This window comes from Asparagus officinalis, chromosome 7, assembly GCF_001876935.1.
Source record: "Asparagus officinalis chromosome 7, Aspof.V1, whole genome shotgun sequence".
In the NCBI taxonomy this organism is placed as follows: Eukaryota; Viridiplantae; Streptophyta; class Magnoliopsida; order Asparagales; family Asparagaceae; genus Asparagus; species Asparagus officinalis.
In genome coordinates, this window is record NC_033800.1 from 150,577,703 (window position 1) to 150,597,222 (window position 19,520).

Below are 19,520 nucleotides of genomic sequence, written 5' to 3' on the forward strand. Positions count from 1 at the left end.
TCGATTTAGGAGTGTCGGTATGTCCGACTGGTTGAAATATCGCCTTATCTCAGCTAATAATCATCTCTTGAGTTAATATGGAGATGTCGACTTGTCTGGGAGTTCAGGATCTCTCGTACCGGCTAGTATCGCCTCTTGTGTCGACACCAGAGTGTCGGCTTGATGAGTCGGTGGGGCCGAGGCCTCTGCAATTGTGCTTTGGGTTTATCCCTGATAAGGTACCAAGATCTTGTAATCTAGCCATGATGGTTGGGTTGTACCAGAGGATTTGACCAAATCTTGTGCATTGGGCTTACCTTGATAATGAGCCAAGGTCTTGATATTCGACTGAGAAGTCGAATGCCTGGAACTCTTGAGAGTTGTCTAGGGCTTTCCTTCTCCTAAGGCTGAGAGATGACTGTAGGAGTCGGCCAAAGGATTAATCTTGTTTTGCTTAGGACTCTTATCGTAGAAACTTTAGGCACGATGAAGTCCAAATCCCTTGGTGATTGTAAAATAAAATTTTTAAATTTTATATATTTTAATGTAATTGACAGAATTATAATAATCCTTTTATTTGAATTTTTTTTAATTTTCTATTTCAACTTAAACTGCCATAGGATTACACGTTGGTTTTATTTGAATTTTTTAAAATTTTCTATTTCAACTTAAATTGGCATAGGATTACAATAAAAAATTTTCTATTTCAACTTAAAACTTCTATTTCATGCTGGTAGTTTTAGGTAAATACAGGTATAGTACGTGGATGAAGCGAAACGACGCGACAATTAGCTCAAAAACTAATTTTCAGCATCACAACCATTGATGATGGCCTTTGACCATTGATGGTCGATGACGACCATCAATGGTTCAAAGCTCCATCGTTTTGCGCGCCTTGCGGAAGCGTGCTCACACACCAAACAAGTCGATAAGACACGAGAAAGGGAACCAAATCAAATCACAAGTGCAATCCACCAAATACGACACAAATCAAACCAAAACACAGAGATTTACATGGTTTGACAATTGCCTACGTCCACGGAGAGAGGATGAGGAGATTTCACTATATGGAGGAGAAATATAATGGGTTACAACTCACAAAATTACTCAAATATAACCCTAACCAAAGCTCTAAACTCCCTTACAATATCTCCATTTTAAAGTGCTCAAAAGTCTCTCTTTTCTCTAATTAAGAAACCCTAAAATTGTGTTTTAATTTATATTAAAACACAAATCAAAACCAACTGGGAAAACCGAATTGGGCCCATAACCGTATCGCGGTCGACCGGGCACAAGCGTGCGGTCGACCGGCCAGAAAGTTGAAAATCAGCCTTGTAATTGTGCACCTTTTCGGTCGACCGACCATAAGCGTTTGGTCGACCGACCAGAGACAGGGTTTCTGACCCTGTATTTCCACAGTCTGTCGGTCGACCGGGCCTATGTCGTTGGTCAACCGACCCGTAGCCAATCCTGTGCACTTCAAATTTCCTGTTCTTCTTCGCCCTTTCTTCAACTCCATCAATGGTGCAAAAGTTCATAGATATGAATATCATCGATGATGCACATCAACCATCGATGGTCTCTCAACAACATCGAATCGTGAGGCACCATTGATGGTAAAGTAAGCTAATGCAAATTTTGATGGTTCAATCGCAGTCGTTCGTCATTTATATTATCTCCAATCTTTACTGCATTTCATACATCTCTTTCGTGACGTAGTTGTGAAAGAAAGAGAGAGAGAGAGAGAAAGAGAGAGAGAGAGAGAGAGAGAGAGAGAGAGAGAGAGAGAGGGTTTTGATTCTTGAGATCTTAAAAAGCTTTTCGATCCCCGGAGCCGCCACAGTAACATCTGAGAGAGAGAGGGTTTTGATTCTTGAGATCTTAAAAAGCTTTTCGATCCCCGGAGCCTCCACAGTAACATCTGATCATTTCACGGCGAGGAGAGTTGCCCTTAGACTTCATCATCATCGTTATTTTTCTAGATCCATGCTTTAATCTTTTGGAGAGCAATCTTAATCAAAAAGGGTTGTAAGAACTTTCTAGTTGCGCTTATTTGTTATTTAATCTTTTCGTTTAAACGTATTTTAAGATGTACTCAAGACGGAATGAATTGAGGGTTTACGACACAATCAAGCAGAGATTAATTGAGGAATTGTTCACTAGATAAGGTTAGAGTTACTCATACATGAAGAGTTTAGATTAGACGATTAGTTTGGGAGAAAGTAGAGCTTCGGCCTTGTAAGTCTACTAGATCGGGTTTGTGATTTAGGAGAACTTTCACATAGTGATGAAACCCTTCGTGAGAAGGAAAAGTGGATGTAATATTTTTTTAACTGAACCATTATAAAATCTTATGTGTTCTGTCTATGATTGATTCTGTTTATTTTTGTGATTATTGCATTGCTTGTTGTTTTACTTATTGTCTGTTTTATTCTGCTATATATTCTGTAATTAGGTGAAAATGGTAAGCAATCCTGTTCACTTCTTACATCACAGATCCAACACAATCAAGTAGAATTTTTGTCTGAAGAATAAAAAAAGGTGCCTGGCAATCGTACAGAAGATTGCGACGCAGGTAAATCTCTACAACAAGAGTTTTATGACTCAATAGTTTTCAACATTACTTAATAGTACTTTAAAAAAAACATTACTTAATAGATAGAAACCAACTGCTGCAGATGCTCGGACGTTAAAAAAGACGAGGAGGATACTTTATCTCTCTTCTCTTCGTTAGGATTAGAAAATTATGGATATGCATCTTAATTTTTTATATTTATTTATTTTAATCAAGTCATAGATTAAAAATTAGTCTACAGTTAAGATATTCTTGAGCAAAAGCTTTAGAGTGTGCCCATTGGTGCGCACAAAGTGAACAAATTCTTTGTCCATAGGTATCACTACACGTTTAAGCTATCAAACCTTTTTTAAAAATCTTCTTTGGTGATGAAAATGGTATTAAATTAGGTTGTACACAAAACTACAGTCTAGAAATCATCTTCAATGAATGCGACTTTGTTTCCTGTGAGCAACAAGTAGCCCACCACTGCATCAAAAATAAAAAGGAAAGGCTTCTTTTGGTAAAATATCGTGGAGCATCTAGTGGGTTAACAAAGTTACTATCATATTATCATATATAAATTGCAATTCTCCGCATGGCTAAAGACACTTAATCCATGTACTTACGGCCCCCCATGTCCCCTAAATATAATCGCAGAAATTTGTCTTCACCCCTTGAAGTTATCGGTAGCTTAGTAGACTGTCCCATGATCAATTCTCCACAAACTAGATTCATGACCTACTGATTTGCTCCTCACTAGATATATCCTACATTAAATATTCCCATTGCCTTCGCCACAATCCAGACCACGGACTGAATTTTATCGCAGCGTCAACTTTTTCCTTAAAACAAATATATTAATTAGGAACCATTTTACATATGTAAAGAGGTCGTACTGCTACCTAGCTTTTGGTTGTTGGTTATATATAACTTGGCTCCTCTAGATCGGAAGGAACGAGAGAAATGGCAAGAAATATTGATAGGATCAGCGATTTACCGGACATCATCAGGCTACAAATTCTTTGCCTTCTCCCTCGTAAGTTTGCTGCAAGGACTAGTGCTCTCTCTTGGCGATGGAGAGATCTATGGAGATATCGCCGGCCTTATGAAACATCCCTCATCTTCGATGAAGAATTCAGGGGGGAACTAACTCCTGAGGAATTCTCACGCACGGTTGATCAAGTTCTGAAACAAAGAGGTAAGAAGAAGGTTGAGATTTTTCACATTTTCTTTTATCCAGGCACTCGGTATCAGTCCAACACGGTAAGTTGGATTGAATATGCAATCAGTAACGAAGTTGAAGAACTCTATCTGGACTTCTGTCAAGGATTTAAACAAGAAGGAACTTTTCAGATACCAAACGGTTTGCTGCAAGGTGACTCGCTAACTGTTCTCAATTTGAAGTACTGCAAATTTGATCAACCTGTAGGCTTCAGAAGGCTCAAGTTTCTGGAAACAGTAAGCCTGAAATATGTAGATGCCACTGATGACATGGTCTTAGATGTCATTTCCAACTGCCCATTCCTGGAGAGATTGGATCTTAGGCAGTGCTTCGAGCTAAGGTCGATCAAAGTCTCTGGTTCAAATCTGAGGCTCAAGAGTTTGGTAGTTGTTAACTGCTGGAAACTCGATGAAATTGAAATATTTGCACCAAATCTCCGTTCGTTCCACTTCAATGGTGTGTTTCTGAAGAGCTATGTCTTCGGAGAAATTTCTTTGCTCTCAGATGCTATGATGAGCTCATTGGGTCGGGAGCCTGAAAGTTTTCAAGCAAATTGGGTTCGAATCATCGAGGACCTGGCTCACGTCAAGGTTCTAACTCTCTGTAGCAGAGCTCTTGAGGTAATCATCTGATGTTTCCTTATAACATAGATGGTTATTTTTCACTTGAATTCTATGTGTTGTTTCTGTTTCATCTTTTTTTTAGCAAGTTGCTATATCGAAACAATCAACACCGATCCCGCTCGAGAATCTACAAGAATTGCAGCTTCTAATGGGCATAATGACAGAAACCAGTCTTTCAGACATCATTAGCTTCTTTAAGAAATGTCATTGTCCTAAATTGGAGAAGGTCTTCATAGAAGTAGGTTTACAATTCTCATCTCGTTTATTGCAAAGGGGATGATATAAAATACTCCTCCCTTAAGATTTTCGTCTAAATTGCAGCTTTCAGCTGGTACGAAAGACCCTGCGCTGAAAATTTTCTTGAAAGCCCCTTCAGATGAGGCTCCTATCATCTGTGATTTTAGGAGCCTCAAGATTGTGAAGATGAATAACTTCAATAGTTACAAGAATGAGATGGAGCTAGTGAGATTCTTCTTAGAGAAGGCCTCAGCGCTTGAGTCCTTAATTTTGGTTGCTCCACAAGAAATACGTACTTCAGTCCTGTGGTCGGATTACAGGACTACCATGCAAATGAATTTTATGAAAGAAATCTTAGCCAATGCAAAGGTATCAATATATTCTACATCACAAGATTTGAATGGTCCGCTTCCAACACATTATGATGCTTACTGTAAGTTCTGAACGCTGCACGGCGCCTTACCTGTCTTCTTTTCTCCTTGAGGGGAGTATATACCTTCTTCTTTTTTCTTTTCTTTTTTTTTTGTTTTTTTGTGGGGGTGGGGGTGTGTGTGTGTGTGTGTCTGTTGTCTGCAGTAATTAGTTTGTATATTTTCTTCGGTCCAGCAGACTTTGGATCTTGACTACGTTGATCCCTGTGTAAGCGCTGCATATGTATCTTTCAATAATGCAGGTATCTGAAACGGAGCTCTCAAACCCAGATGGCCAGTCATCAAGTAAAGCGTGTGATTTTGCGCTCATCAAAGAACATACGGGATGCTTGCTACCCATAATAAGAGAGTGTTGGCATTTGAACTGGATAGCAATCAACTTTAAACAATATGTGACACATAAAGCAGCGCTGCAATAAAATTTGATTTAACACAGGTCAAAAATTAAGGGCTAAACCTGAACAAGCCCCTCCGGTAACGGCAGCAAGTGCTCTATTAATTGGATGATGCATATCTTTGAGTGTTAATGGTATCATTGTGGGACCACGTTGAAGCCTGCTGAAGAATTAATTCAGGGGCTTTAAATCCTGCTCGCACCATCTGAATGTTAGGATACACCCCAATAATAAAGCCTCGAACGGAGACTTAATCACAAAATAAAGGCACAAAATTCAACACAGAGTACTCACAGATATACGTGGTTCACTCCTTCGGAGCTACTCCACGGTGCAACGACGACGCCAAATTCTTTTATATCCCAAAAGAATTGATCCAAGAGAACACCCTCTCTTGATCAGATACACTCCAAGAACTCTCATAAACTCTCTCTTTGTTTTCTCTTACTCTTTTATAAGAGGAGTTGTTTCTGGGATGAGTTTTCCTTAAGAGTTTAGGGCCATATTTATAGTGTTTGGGAAACACTATGCACAAATAAAATATTAGTAGTGGGACCCGCCACTAATAATAAATAATTGTGGGACCCGCCAACTTTTTCCATTTCTTAAATAAAACGGCCACCTAATTCATCTTTGTCAATTTCAGTGGCTTGGGCGGCTTCAATGTCAAAAAGTATGGGCTGCTTTCGGCTGACAATCTCCCACTTGAAGATTTGATTGAGAATCAATCATATCTTCATACCCATCTTGGTTGCATCATCCGGATGTCATGTATCTTGGCGTCTTGCACGGCCTTCAACATTCTCAACGGAGGCCATATGAGGCTGCACACAGCCTCACCTTCTCGAGCGGAACTGGCCTGGTCAGCATATCGGCTAGATTGTACCTCGAATCAATCTTCACAAGCTTGAACTCGTTCTTGCTTTGCCATCTCCGTATGGCATGGTGCTTCACGTCAACATGCTTGGTCCGAGCATGGAATGCGTCGTTCTCTGACAAGTGAATGGCACTCTGACTGTCGCAGTGGATGAAGTATTTCTCAAAGCTTACTCCAAGCTCGAGAAGAAAAGCCTTCAACCATAGCAACTCCTTTGCTGCCTCTGCTGCAGACACGTACTCGGCTTCGGTTGTCGACAAAGCCACAGTATCCTGTAACTTGGATCTCCAACTTATCGCTCCACCACCCAAGATGAAGATGTAGCCGCTCGTGCTCCTTCTTGAGTCTATATCCCCTGCGTAGTCTGCATCACAAAAGCCCTCTAGCTGCAAATCTGTCCCGCCATACTCAAGACAATGGTCGGACGAGCTTCTCAAGTAGCGTAGAAGCCACTTGACCGCACCCCAGTGTTGCTTCCCTGGATTGCTCATGAAGCGGCTCACAACTCCCACTCCTTGTGCAATATCTGGCCTCGTACACATCATCGCATACATTAAATTCCCGACGGCAGATGCATATGGTATGTTGGCCATGAACTCATGCTCTTCAGCAGTCTCTGGCGCTTGGGTCTTCGATAGCTTGAAATGACTTGCAAACGGCGAGCCCACCGGTTTAGCTTTCTCCATGCTAAACTTTTCAAGAATCTTCTCAATGTAGGCCTTCTGAGATAACCTCAGCCTTCGTGCTGATCTATCTCTGATGATCCTCATCCCAAGAATCTGATTTGCTGGACCCAGATCCTTCATCTCGAAGCACTCGGAGAGACGCCCCTTGAGTTCTTCAATGCGGGCCAAGTCGGGCCCTGCAATCAACATGTCATCAACATAAATCAAGAGTATTACATAGGATTCGCCATATCTCTTGATAAAGCAGCAGCGGTCTGTATCGCATTTGAGAAAACCGTTCTCCTTCATAAAGTTTTCGAACTTCATGTACCACTGTCGCGGAGCTTGTTTCAGGCCATACAAACTCTTGCGCAGGCGACACATGAGGCCCTCCCTGCCTCGTTCCTCGAAGCCCACTGGTTGATGTATATAGATCTCCTCCTCCAAATCTTCATGAAGGAATACCGTCTTCACATCCATCTGTTCTAGGTGGAGATCTCGAACTGCTACAATGCTCAGCACAGTTCGGATCATGGTCAACTTGACGACGGGAGCAAAAACGTCAGAATAGTCAATCCCTGCTTTCTGTTCATAGCCCTTCACTACAAGTCTCGCCTTGTAGCGTCTCCGTCCATCGGCTTCATCCTTGACCCGATAAATCCACCGATTGTGAAGAGCCTTTCGCCCTCGTGGAAGCTTCACGAGCTCCCAAGTCCCATTCTTCATCAAGGACTTCATTTCTTCCTCCATGGCAGACTCTCACTCGCCGCGAGCTTTGCCGGTCTGCTGTACCTCCTCATAGCTCTCTGGCTCACCATTGTCAGTCAGGAGAAGGTAATTCATGGTGGAAAGGTACCTTTCTGGCACCCTTGGATTTCTTGGAGCTTTGCGAATTGCGATCGGTAGTTCTGCTGGATCCTGCTGCTGTGCATCCTGCATGTTCTCTTGGTCTCCGTCTTCTATGCTGATTGGTATCTCATCGTTGTCCTCACTGTCAGCAATATCTGGGAAAAGAGGGGGAGATAGCTGACTCCCACTCACCTCTTTGGTCTTGTACACCGCATTCTCATGGAATACGACGTCACGACTGCGCACCACCTTGCGCGCATCGTGATCCCAGAAACGGTACCCATACTCATCTCCTCCATAGCCGATGAAAGAGAGCTTCTTTGACTTTGGATCAAGCTTTGATCGATCTGCAGGATTGGTCATGACATAGGCGTCACAACCAAATACTCGTAAGTGCTCTAGCTTCAGCTTCTTTCCGGTCCAAGCCTCTTCGGGTATCCCATAATTGAGAGCCGCGGATGGCCTGCGGTTGATCAAGTATGCAGCAGTATTGACAGCTTCGGCCCAAAAACTCTTGGGCAATCCGGAGTGGATCCTCATGCTTCTGGTGCGCTCCAATATAGTACGGTTCATGCGCTCCGCCACTCCATTGTGCTGAGGTGTGCCTGGGACGGTCTTCAGTCTTCTAATCCCGTGGGATGAGCAGAAGTTCTCGAACTTCTGGCTGCAATACTGACCTCCATTATCAGATTTTAGGTACTTCAGCTTATTGCCTGTTTCATTCTCCACACAGGTAAGCCACTTCTTGAAGATGATGAAAACATCTAACTTGTGCTTCAAGAAGAACACCCATAGTTTTCTCGTAGCATCATCAATAAAAGTGACAAAGTAAAGAGAGTTACCAACAGATGGGACTTGCACAGGTCCCCACACGTCGGTATGCACCAACTCCAATTTCTGCAGTTTTGGAGCCGGTCCGGTCTTGTTGAAGCTCACTTTCTTTTGTTTGCCTAGGATGCAGTCCTCACAGAAAGTCAGATCGATCTTGTTCAGACCCGGAAGCCTCTCTCCCGCGGCCATAATCTGCATCCCCTTCTCGCTCATGTGGCCAAGTCGTCGATGCCAAGTCATGCAGTCGACAAATGATGATGATGATGCTTGTCCTGCGACAAGCAAGTGGTCGATCTTCCCGTTGGCGATGTAGAGAGACCCCTCGCGTTTACCGTGTACCACCACCAGGGCACCCTTGGACACCTTCCAGCTTCTTTGCTCGAAGGATACTTTGTAACCGGAGTCAGTCAGTTGCCCGACTGATATAAGATTTCGCCTGAGATCTGGTACATGCCGAACATCATTCAGCGTCAAGGTGGTCCCGCCCTCCATATTGAGGGTACAATTTCCCTTCCCGGAAATCTTACAAGGTTGATCGTCGCCAAGATAGACTGCCCTAAGTCCTTCTTCACGAACGATGAAAACAGCTTTTGTTGTGAGGTTGCATGGAAAGATGCGCCAGAGTCGATGACCCACGCATCACTTTTGTCTTCTAGGGATAGGAGAAGTGCATCCGAATCCGTCTCGTGCATGAGATTGGCTGCACCGTCAGCCCGATCATCCCCTGCTGATGCTTGAACAGTAACTCTGCAGTCCCGTGCAAAGTGGCCCTTCTTTCCGCATCTGAAGCACTTCCCTTCACCGTAACCATTCGGGTTAGGCCCTTTAGACTTCCCTCTGGATTTTGATTGGCCTCGTCGTCCCCTACCCTTCTTCTGTGCACGCCCTCGTGCCTCGACATGCAGAGCACTCCCACTGCTAGAGGCCTCAGGTTCTGAGACTTTGCGGCGAGATTCTTCATCCAGAATTGCCCCAACCACTGTGTCGAGCTTCATCTTGTCATTGCCATTAGCGTTACTCACCGCCATTACCATATTCTCCCATGAATCTGGTAGACAAGAAAGTAACAGAAGAGCTTGGATCTCGTTGTCGAACTTTAGATCTACTGCAGCAAGCTGTTGCACCACAGCATGAAATTCGTTCAAGAAGTCCGCCACGCGAGCTCCTTGCTGCATCTTGAGATTGAATAGCTTCTTCATTAGGTACACCTTATTTGAAGCAGACGGCTTCTCATACAGCGCTTCCAAGGCCTCCATCAACTCCTTGGTGGTGGTCGCATGCGAGACGTTGTAAGTCACATGCTGGTGAAGGTTGAGCCTGATGGTGGCAAGTGCTTTACGATCGAGCACCTTCCACTTATTATCGTCCATCTTTTCAGGTTTCCCCACCTCTCCTTGGAGGGGTAGGAAGAGATCATTCTGGTACAAATAGTCTTCTATTTGCATCCTCTAATACCTAAAATTTTGGCCGCCGAACTTCTCAATTCGAAGCCTGTTGTCTTTAACTGTAGATCCCATGGTGAAAGATTACGTCTTTCTCGTATTTGTGAACAGTACCGTATTCGTGAATAGTACCGTACACGTGAATAGTGTCCAAATACCTTAAAAGAGTAAATATTAATCTAACTTATTTTCTGATGTGGAGGATCCACTTTTAGTGGCAGCCACAGAGCATACAATAATCAGATATATATACTCTAAGTCAGGCTCTGATACTAGTTGTTAGGATACACCCCAATAATAAAGCCTCGAACGGAGACTTAATCACAAAATAAAGGCATAAAATTCAACACAGAGTACTCACAGATATACGTGGTTCACTCCTTCGGAGCTACTCCACGGTGCAACGACGACGCCAAATTCTTTTATATCCCAAAAGAATTGATCCAAGAGAACACTCTCTCTTGATCAGATACACTCCAAGAACTCTCACAAACTCTCTCTTTGTTTTCTCTTACTCTTTTATAAGAGGAGTTGTTTCTGGGATGAGTTTTCCTTAAGAGTTTAGGGTCATATTTATAGTGTTTGGGAAACACTATGCACAAATAAAATATTAGTAGTGGGACCCGCCACTAATAATAAATAATTGTGCGACCCGTCAACTTTTTCCATTTCTTAAATAAAACGGCCACCTAATTCATCTTTGTCAATTTCAGTGGCTTGGGCGGCTTCAATGTCAAAAAGTATGGGCTGCTTTCGGCTGACACTGAAAAGGTTCGCACAAAATTAAGGAAGCTGCACTAAGAGTGAGCTCGACGCGAGAGCCAAGAACTTCCGTTCAGGACGCGGCAGTTGCTTAATTACGCGAGCCAAACTCCCAACCGTAGCGTACTTCATACGAAAATTTAGGTTGAGAGGGCGGACTAGTAACCAAAAGAAATCATCGAGATTAGCGCTCCAACGAACAGCCATCAATATTGAGTGAGGCTGCGAATGAGAATCATATATCCGACAACGTGCAGATGAGAAGCTAACAAGAGGATACAGTGAGATGAGCCGGGAGATGGCCCGAGATCGTTTGAAGCGCCCTCGTTAATCCCCTGTGTTGATATTAGTTGGCCCAAAGGCCTGTTGATGGCCTGTTACCTAAAGGCCCAGTTCCCCTCTACATTTGTCCTAGCCTCCTCTATTCCTCTCTCCTACCCGATGGTACTCCATCCCTTTCTTATCTCTGTGTTCTGATGGCCGCTGCTTGGAGTCTCATCACCCCCATCCCTGTAGGTCGGCTCCTACCATTCGAAACTCTAGCCTCTCTCCCGTGTCGGCTGCCCCTTCTCTATATAAGTTGAAGAGTTGGTAGTAGCTTGGGGTGGGAAGGAAGAAGAGATAGAGATGAGAACTTGAGTTTTGTGCTCTATTGCTTTGTGCGATCTCTCCTCCCCTTTTGTGAGATTTTCCCGACCATCGCTTTGTGCGAATCCCCATTCCTTTTTGTGAGTGATTAAAGGAGTGGACTCCCTTTTGTGTTCTTGGTGGTGCACAACTGAGAAGGAACAGTGACTGAAGAGCAGGCTTCTGAGCCAAACAGCGACGACGTCGATCCTCAACAGTGGTATCAGAGCTCGGTGAGTAGTCGCCCTTCCAACACCGCTGGTCGTCCATAGATCTGCGACTCTAGAACGCCGGACCGCCGCAGGACCCCACAGGACCGCTGCAGGACCACCGTCGGACCGCCGCGTGGGCGTGGGTGAGGTCGAAACTCTCTACAGTGGGTTTCGCTCAGGTAATCTCTGGTTTTGTTGAAAAACTGTTCCTGTTGCTTCTATTTTTTGATCTCGTCTGCATTGCCCCTTTATTTGATGCTATATCAATTGTTCCCCATTTCCACTGTGTTTAATTATGATATTGAAAATTACAGTTAAGCTCTGGTTTTGTTGAAAAAATTCAGAAACTAAAATTGGTTTGTGCTCGTGCAAAAGAACAAAGGGTCTGAACTCGAGCTTTGTGCTCATCGTTATTCACATTTTGTTTGTGCTAGTTGCTTCGCAAATTTGAAAAAAAATTCGGCTATATTTGCATTTTGTTTTTCTGAAAAATTTTCTGTTATTATTTGTGCTCATGTGAAAGAACAAAGAGATTGAAACAACAACTCTGTGTTCATCGTTCTTCTCATTTGTTCGTGCTAGTTGCTTCACACGTTTCGAGCCGGATAATTACCGAAATCATCGTGCTAGTTGCTGTCTGTTTTTCTTTGTGAAGAATATCTGCTGCTAATCAATATGGTATGATTCAATATGATATGGTTCCGTTCAACGAAAAATCTGATTTTAGCATTTGGAAACAAAAAATAAAATGCATTTTAATTCAACAGAAGTCATTTAGGGCTGTTGGTCAGACCTATTTGACTTCTGGCACTGAAGAAAAAAGGGCTGAAATGATCGAAAATACTTGTTCCACAATTTATTTGAACTTATCTGATTCTGTGCTTAGAAAAGTTAGAATTTTGGAATCTATTAAAACCCTATGGGATAAACTTGAATAACTCTATACTGAAACCTCTTTGCCCAGTAAAATGTTTTTGCTTGAATTTTTTTTCAAATTTAGATTAGATATGTCTAAGGACATTGAGGAAACCTAGATGTTTTCGCAAAACTTATTTCAAATATTAAGTTAACTAGTGATAAACATACAGACGACTATACTTCTATTGCCCTTCTAAATGCTATTCCCGACTCATATAGTGATGTGAAATCTGCTATTAAATATGGTAGAGATGTGGTTACCCTTGACATTATGGTCAATGGTCTTAAGAGTAAGGAATTAGATTTAAAATATTCTGGTGGAAATAAAAATTCTGGTGAGGTTATGCATGTGAGGGGTAGGCCTCAGAATAGGTCTAATAACCAAAAGAATGCTAGTAATGGGGAATCAAGTAAGAAAAAATTCGAAAATAGAAGGGGTAGATCTAAGTCCAGGTTTAAAAGTTAAAAAATGCTATAACTGTCATGAAACTGGTCACTTTATTAGAGATTGTACTAAGCCTAAGAAAAATCAGCAAAATGATCATGCTAATATGGGTGTCTGTGAGGACCAAATAGGTGAAATTTTCATGATTAATAATCTGTGTGATTATGCATATTTGAACTCTGTGTTATCTGATTCTTTGTGTAAATCAGATTGGTTGGTAGACTCTGGTTGTACATTTCATATGACTCCTTTTAAAAACTTGTTTTCAAACTATAAGAAAATAGAGAATGGTTTTTTGTCAATGGCAAATGAAAAAAAATGCAATGTTTTAGGAACTGGTGATGTATGCCTTAGGTTTTCTTCCGGTTTTGTGTTTACTTTGAAGGATGTTAGGCATGTTCCTGATTTACGTTATAACTTGATTTCTTGTGCATCTCTAGAAAATGATGGTTTAGAGAGAAAATGGGGTAAAGGAGTTATGAAAATTATGAAAGGATCTCTTGTTGTTTTTACTGCTGAAAAACAAAATAATTTGTATGTTTGTCATGCTGAACCTATGCTTGATTCTGTTAACTCTGTGATAGGTAATAAATCTGTTTTATGGCATAATAGATTAGGTCATATGAGTAATAAAGGATTAGAAATTTTGCATAAAGGAGGTCATTTTGGTAGTGATAAAATATCCTCCATCCCTTTCTGTGAATCTTGTGTGTTAGGAAAACAACATAGGGTTAGTTTTCCTATTTCTTCTTTTCCTAATCAGTCTAAGTGCACTGATATAGTTGAATATTTACATGTTGATGCGTGGGGTCCCTCTAGTGTGCCTACGCATGGAGGGAACTGATATTTTCTTTTCATAATTGATGATTATTCTAGGAAAGTTTGGGTTTTACTCATGAAACAAAAATCTGAAGTTTTTGATAAATTTAAAAACTGGAAAATTATGATTAAAAACAAAACGGGGAAGAAAATTAAAACTCTTAGGACAAACAATGGTGTTATGGTAATCTACCATTTATCAACAAAAATAATTAGAAGATTGTCTTCATGAGCCTGATAGAGTCACAATTCAAATCGACTCAGCTGAAAAGCCTAGCCAAAAGCCAAGCGTTTTAGCCGACACGAAGCGCGGAAGCAGTCGGCCCTTCGCCTTTAAGGCGACTACTCGGGAATCCACCCAACTCTCAATCGAGACGACTCCCCCAGTGGCGACTCAGCTGAGCTGTCTGACTGGGCTGACGACTCACTTATCTAATCAACAAGTTACGAGAACGACATGCCTTCCAATTCAATCCTGCTGGGGAAGATAAAGATTCGAGTCATCCAACTGAGCTATTTCCAAGACATACATCAATCAACCATAGTATTGATCAGTCATATCAAAAGTCTCAAACTCTGACGAAGTCTTAAATGCAAAGATGGCTCGTTCTATTCCTAAGTCACTTCTGGGATGTAATCAAGACACCCTCTGAGCTCAGACGGCCTTTTCTCCAATCGCCAGCTGCCATCTGTGAAGTAATGAGTGGCTAGATCGGTCAGCCTATCTTCCCTTTATCCTTATCCGTCAAACTTGGGATGTTATCGAGGCGCCTTCTGTACTCGAGTACCTCACCCTCCAATCACTAGCAGTCATCTGTAAAGATAAGGGCGACTCAGCACCTCGCCGTATTCTCGGCCATACACCATCTAATCAATCTTGGGGCCTTATCAAGATCATCTTGAAATAATATCTCCTCCAGTCGCCAGCCGACACGTGAAAGGACTACTGCTGACTCAGCCTCCAGCTCATCCCCCACCCACGTCCTCAGACCCCTGATGAAGCCACGTGTCTATCCTCAACAGCCTATAAAGGCAGAAGAGGCTTTTTTGGGAGAAAGGTTCGGAAAAACTCAAAAAAAACTAAGAAGTCATTCTTTTCTTCAATTTGCTTCTAAATTCTAAAATTAGAAGGGACCCTGCATGGACCTTAATGGCCCAGGGACTCTCCCTAAAACCTCGCTCAAACTCATCCTCTAACTTGACCGTAGGAGGTACCACGGGGGAAACACGCCCCGTACCCTGATATTCCTTGTGTGTGTGCAGGCCATCAGTCCACCCTGTGTGCTCAGAGCTAGGCATAAAGTCGGAGGGGGAGTCGGCCCCTTTATCCTTTATCATCCTCCCTCGGCAGACAACCTTACCCCCATCAACTATTTGTTCACGAGCATTAATAGTTTGGCACCCACCGTGGGGCCCACTCTCTTCTCTGAGAAGAAATGCCCAATTCTGAGCAAGGGCCTGATCCAGTTTATCCTTACACTACTGGAATTGCATCACTCAAGCTAAGCGAAGCCTGAAATCGCATCACTCAAGCTAAGGAGGAGTAGCCTGTGGCTATGAGGAGCCAGAAGTAGGCGTAGCCCTCTGGGGCTCCAACGGCTTTCTGGGGATTATTTGCCAAGTAAAACCCCGAAAGCCCTCCTGAAGAAGATGCAGCACTAAAGTGCTCGTCTGGCTTGAACATGAAGTGTAGGCTTCCTACAGCCACCACAGATAAGAACTCCATCTTCTGGACAGCCCAGAAGCCTGGAGTTGGATCACAAGAAGAGCCCTTCCTCCACCAAGGGTTACGATCAAATCCAGAATGGCACAAGCTCGACGCCACGCCAACCCATTTGGGCCCAGGAGCAGCCATCAAATCTATGGCGAGCCACCCGGACCATCACCGCCTTCATAGAGGAAGTCCTTTCTCACCCAGCGTGAGAAAGCGGGAAGAACTCAAGGGCTCGCCATCTGGTCTTCTCAGGAAGATTAACAGCTCTGGCCCCAGTCGCTGCTCAGAACCACCAGAGTCGAAGTAAAACCTGGTGGTCGAAACATGTGACTTGCACTCTCCTTGCAAGAAGGCTCCTCCATTTATAGGATGGTCTGGCCGTCACTATCCCTAGAAACCTAAAGAGGAAAAATATGATCCCATCAAATTCCGGGGAACAAAGCGTCGGCATATAGGGTTCTCTCCAACAAGAAGCCCCCATCACAGAATTTGCCTGGGCCCCCTCCGTCGAGCAACATCTTCCAAAAAGCTCAAACAACGAAATATCGGGGCTAACAGAGCAACCAACGGTGGACAATCAATATCTGTTGAAAATCACCATGTCCACCGTCGACCTGCAAGGATCTCAGCAAAGCCTCCAAGCAGGTCCTTGGCCGATGAGATGGCAAATATGCCAGCAACTCAACAACACCTAAAAAGACAAACGGCTCACCATCAAGAGAAAGAGCAAACCCCGGCTCCGGGCGTAACTCAGTTTGGCAACAAAGATGGCCAATGAAGCAACAACTCCCTTTCGTCAAGGGAGGAAGGTTCACAAGTGAAAAGAAACAGTCAAGGAAGCTCAGCCTCGTAATCTAGTCCCTAGCAAAAAGTCATCCTCAAAAAGCATCTAAGTAAAAAGCACGAATTCGGCATCATCCGAAGTTGCGAGTGTGAATTTATTGTACTCTATTGTGTATAAATTTCAAACAATCAATGAAAGCTAAAAAAAAGAGTCGATCTCAAAGTCCTTGGCTCCTGATCAGGAATAAGCCCAAGGCACGACGCCATTCTAAGTCGATCTCAAAGTCCTTGGCTCCTGATCAGGAATAAGCCCAAGGCATGACGCCATTCTAAGTCGATCTCAAAGCCCTTGGTACCTGCTCAGGATAAAACTAAGGCACAACCTTTGGCCGACTCCAACCGTCGCCTCTCGGCCCAAGGAGAAATGGAAGACCTAGTCTCCTAGGCGCCCGACTTCTCAGTCGGTACAAAGACCTTGGTGCCGCCTCAGGGAAGGCCTAAGGCATAATGACTTCTCAGTCGGAACAAAGACATTAGTGTCTCCTACGGGTAAACCCAAGGCACAACGACTTCTCAGTCGGAACAAAGCCATTGGCTCTTCTTAAAGGTAAGACCAAGGCATAACAAATGGTTTGATTCCGTCTGCTCTCATTAACCATTATAGTCAAGACCTTGGTACCTCCTACGGATAAACCTAAGGCACAACGACTTCTTAGTTGGAACAAAGCCCTTGGCTCTTCTTAAAGGTAAGCCCAAGGCACAACATATGGTTTGATTCCGTCTGCTCTCATCAACCATTATGGACATTGGTTCCTCATACGGGTAAACCTATGGCACAACGACTTCTCAATCGGCACCAAGTCCTTGGTTCTTAGAGTTAAGACCAAGGCACAACGACTCCTCGGTCGAAACAAAGCTCTTGGCTCTTCTTAAAGGTAAGTCCAAGGCACAACATATGGTTTGATTCCGTCTGCTCTCATCAACCATTATGGTCAAGACCTTGGTTCCGCATACGGGTAAACCCAAGGCACAACGACTCCTCAGTGGGAACAAAGCCATTGGCTCTTCTTAAAGGTAATCCCAAGGCATAACATATGGTTTGATTCCGTCTGCTCTCATCAACCATTATGGTCAAGACCTTGGTTCCTCATACGGGTAAACCCAAGGCACAACGACTTCTCAGTCGGCACCAAGTTCTTGGTTCTTAGAGTTAAGACCAAGGCACAACGACTCCTCAATCTGTACAAAGACCTTGGTACCGCCTTAGGAAAGGCCCAAGGCACAACGACTCCTCAGTCGGTACAAAGACCTTGGTGCCGCCTCAGGGAAGGCCCAAGGCACAACGACTCCTCAGTCGGTACAAAGACCTTGGTGCCGCCTCAGGAAAGGCCCAAGGCACAACGACTTCTCAGTCGGTCATCCAGTTCAAACTCCTCAGTAAGAATAAATCCGAAGTATGGTGCCTCGACCGGTTATTAAAGCCTGAGTTTCCTTACTTAGACGAGCTTAATACAAAGCGCCGAATACAACCTCTATGCTTCTCGACTAAACAAAGAAGCAAGGACGCCGATGCCTATGGTCTATAAAAACCGACGTGATTCTTAAAGAAGAGGACCAGGTCGAATTATAATAATGGCAAGGTCACAAGTCTCAGCAGACAGTTTGTAATTCTCAGAAACAAATGATAAGAAAAATCACTTTCTATTCAAAATATATTTTTACAAAAGAGGCCCAACGAGGCTTACAAAAAGAAGAAAAGAAGAAAAAAACAAATTTGGATCCGGTTACTGAACCTCCTGAGTGGCAGCCTCGATCCTCCTCCTTATTAATCAGAGCCTCCACCACTTGACGAGTCGCTCCTCCTTTTCTTGAGAGGCCTCCTGGAAGAACTTGGCCCCTCCGAGTCAATCCTTTTACATACCTCCATTGGGGGAGGAAGGACTGCTATTCCGGAGTCGGAGGAAGACGAGGAAGACCCTTCCACCTCTGGGAATTCATCCCCATCCAGAGCCCTAGACTCCTGAAGGCCAAGATGGCGACGGAGCTTCTCTAGGTCTCCGGCTTCATGGGGGCTAAGGGCCCTTAGCTCCAACACATTATCCTACACTTCGGGCCAACCCGAGCAGGACAGAATGTTGTCAGCGCCAAATACCCAGACGAAGAACCTCCTCCATTCCTCTTCCAACTCTGGGAAGTCATCATCCAGGTGGAAGTCGCCCTGACAGTGGAGAAAATAGTGTGGGTCACCCTCCGCGGACCTCACACTAACTACGTGCCCGAGCAAATTAATGCTGGGCACCATGCCCGCCTCGAAGCAGGCATCTATAAATGCCATCAAAGTATAAATGATGTGCGGGTGGAATTGGCAGGGGGAAACCCCCAGCGCTGCGAAAACCTCCCTAACGAAGGGATGCAGCGGCAGACGCAAGCCGCATTCCAGGTGCGCCCGGTAGATAGGCACTCGGTATTCGCCGTGCATATGCACCGGAGTGAGGCTGTCCGGTGCCCCTATGGTCATGGCGCGGGAGATGTCATACCAACTATGCAAGCGAGGCATGTCATCCAAATGACATTCTCGATCGAGAACAATACAGAACCCTGAGCGTCCTCTCACGGTCATTTTGAGGAAAAGCCATGAGTAAAATGCTCAAAGGAATAGAGATCCAACAAGAAGAATATTCCTGATGAAGAATGTGCTCCCAAAGTCGTGTCAGGGATTATTTATAAGCCTCTGAAGAAGCATGCAGAACTTAAGAGGCATGCGTTTTCTTCGAAAGTTGTGTTCATTGTTGAATCAATTAAAAACTTCAGTCGCTTACAATGAATTACAATGAGAAATAAAAAAGTTATAACTTTCTAGAAAATAACACAAAAATCGTTTATCGACTTTTGCTTTCGTGGAGACTTTGCCTGTGCTGGGAGTGCGTTGGCTCGTGGACTACCGATTCACAGATTCTGATTGAATTGTGAAGGCTTTGGGGATTCTTCCTTCGTTTAGAAGCAAGAATGAAATTAGTGAATATCTTATCGAAGTAAGATGAACACTCTTCTCAAGATCAAGTCTTTAGAAGCAAGAATGAAATTAGTGAATATCTTATCGAAGTAAGATGAACACTCTTCTCAAGATCAAGT

General features: G+C 43.6%; 2 protein-coding genes across 2 annotated transcripts; both read left to right on the top strand.

Moving 5' to 3' along the window:
* LOC109847995 (putative F-box/LRR-repeat protein At3g18150) lies at window positions 3,500-4,390 on the top strand. The gene has a single exon (XM_020417245.1). The coding sequence runs from the start codon at window positions 3,500-3,502 to the stop codon at window positions 4,388-4,390; it is 891 nt and encodes a 296-aa protein (XP_020272834.1).
* On the top strand, window positions 4,386-5,157 carry LOC109850322. Its single transcript, XM_020420323.1, has 2 exons — window positions 4,386-4,619; window positions 4,703-5,157. The coding sequence occupies exons 1-2, from the start codon at window positions 4,530-4,532 to the stop codon at window positions 5,060-5,062; spliced, it is 450 nt and encodes a 149-aa protein (XP_020275912.1). The 5' UTR covers window positions 4,386-4,529; the 3' UTR covers window positions 5,063-5,157.

Excerpts from the sequence above, each read along its gene's own strand:
- LOC109847995 (XM_020417245.1), top strand. The coding sequence starts at position 3,500 with ATGGCAAGAAATATTGATAGGATCAGCGATTTACCGGACATCATCAGG.
- LOC109850322 (XM_020420323.1), top strand. The coding sequence starts at position 4,530 with ATGGGCATAATGACAGAAACCAGTCTTTCAGACATCATTAGCTTCTTT. Across the intron at positions 4,620-4,702 it reads TGGAGAAGGTCTTCATAGAA|CTTTCAGCTGGTACGAAAGA; the intron begins GTAGGTTTACAA and ends TCTAAATTGCAG.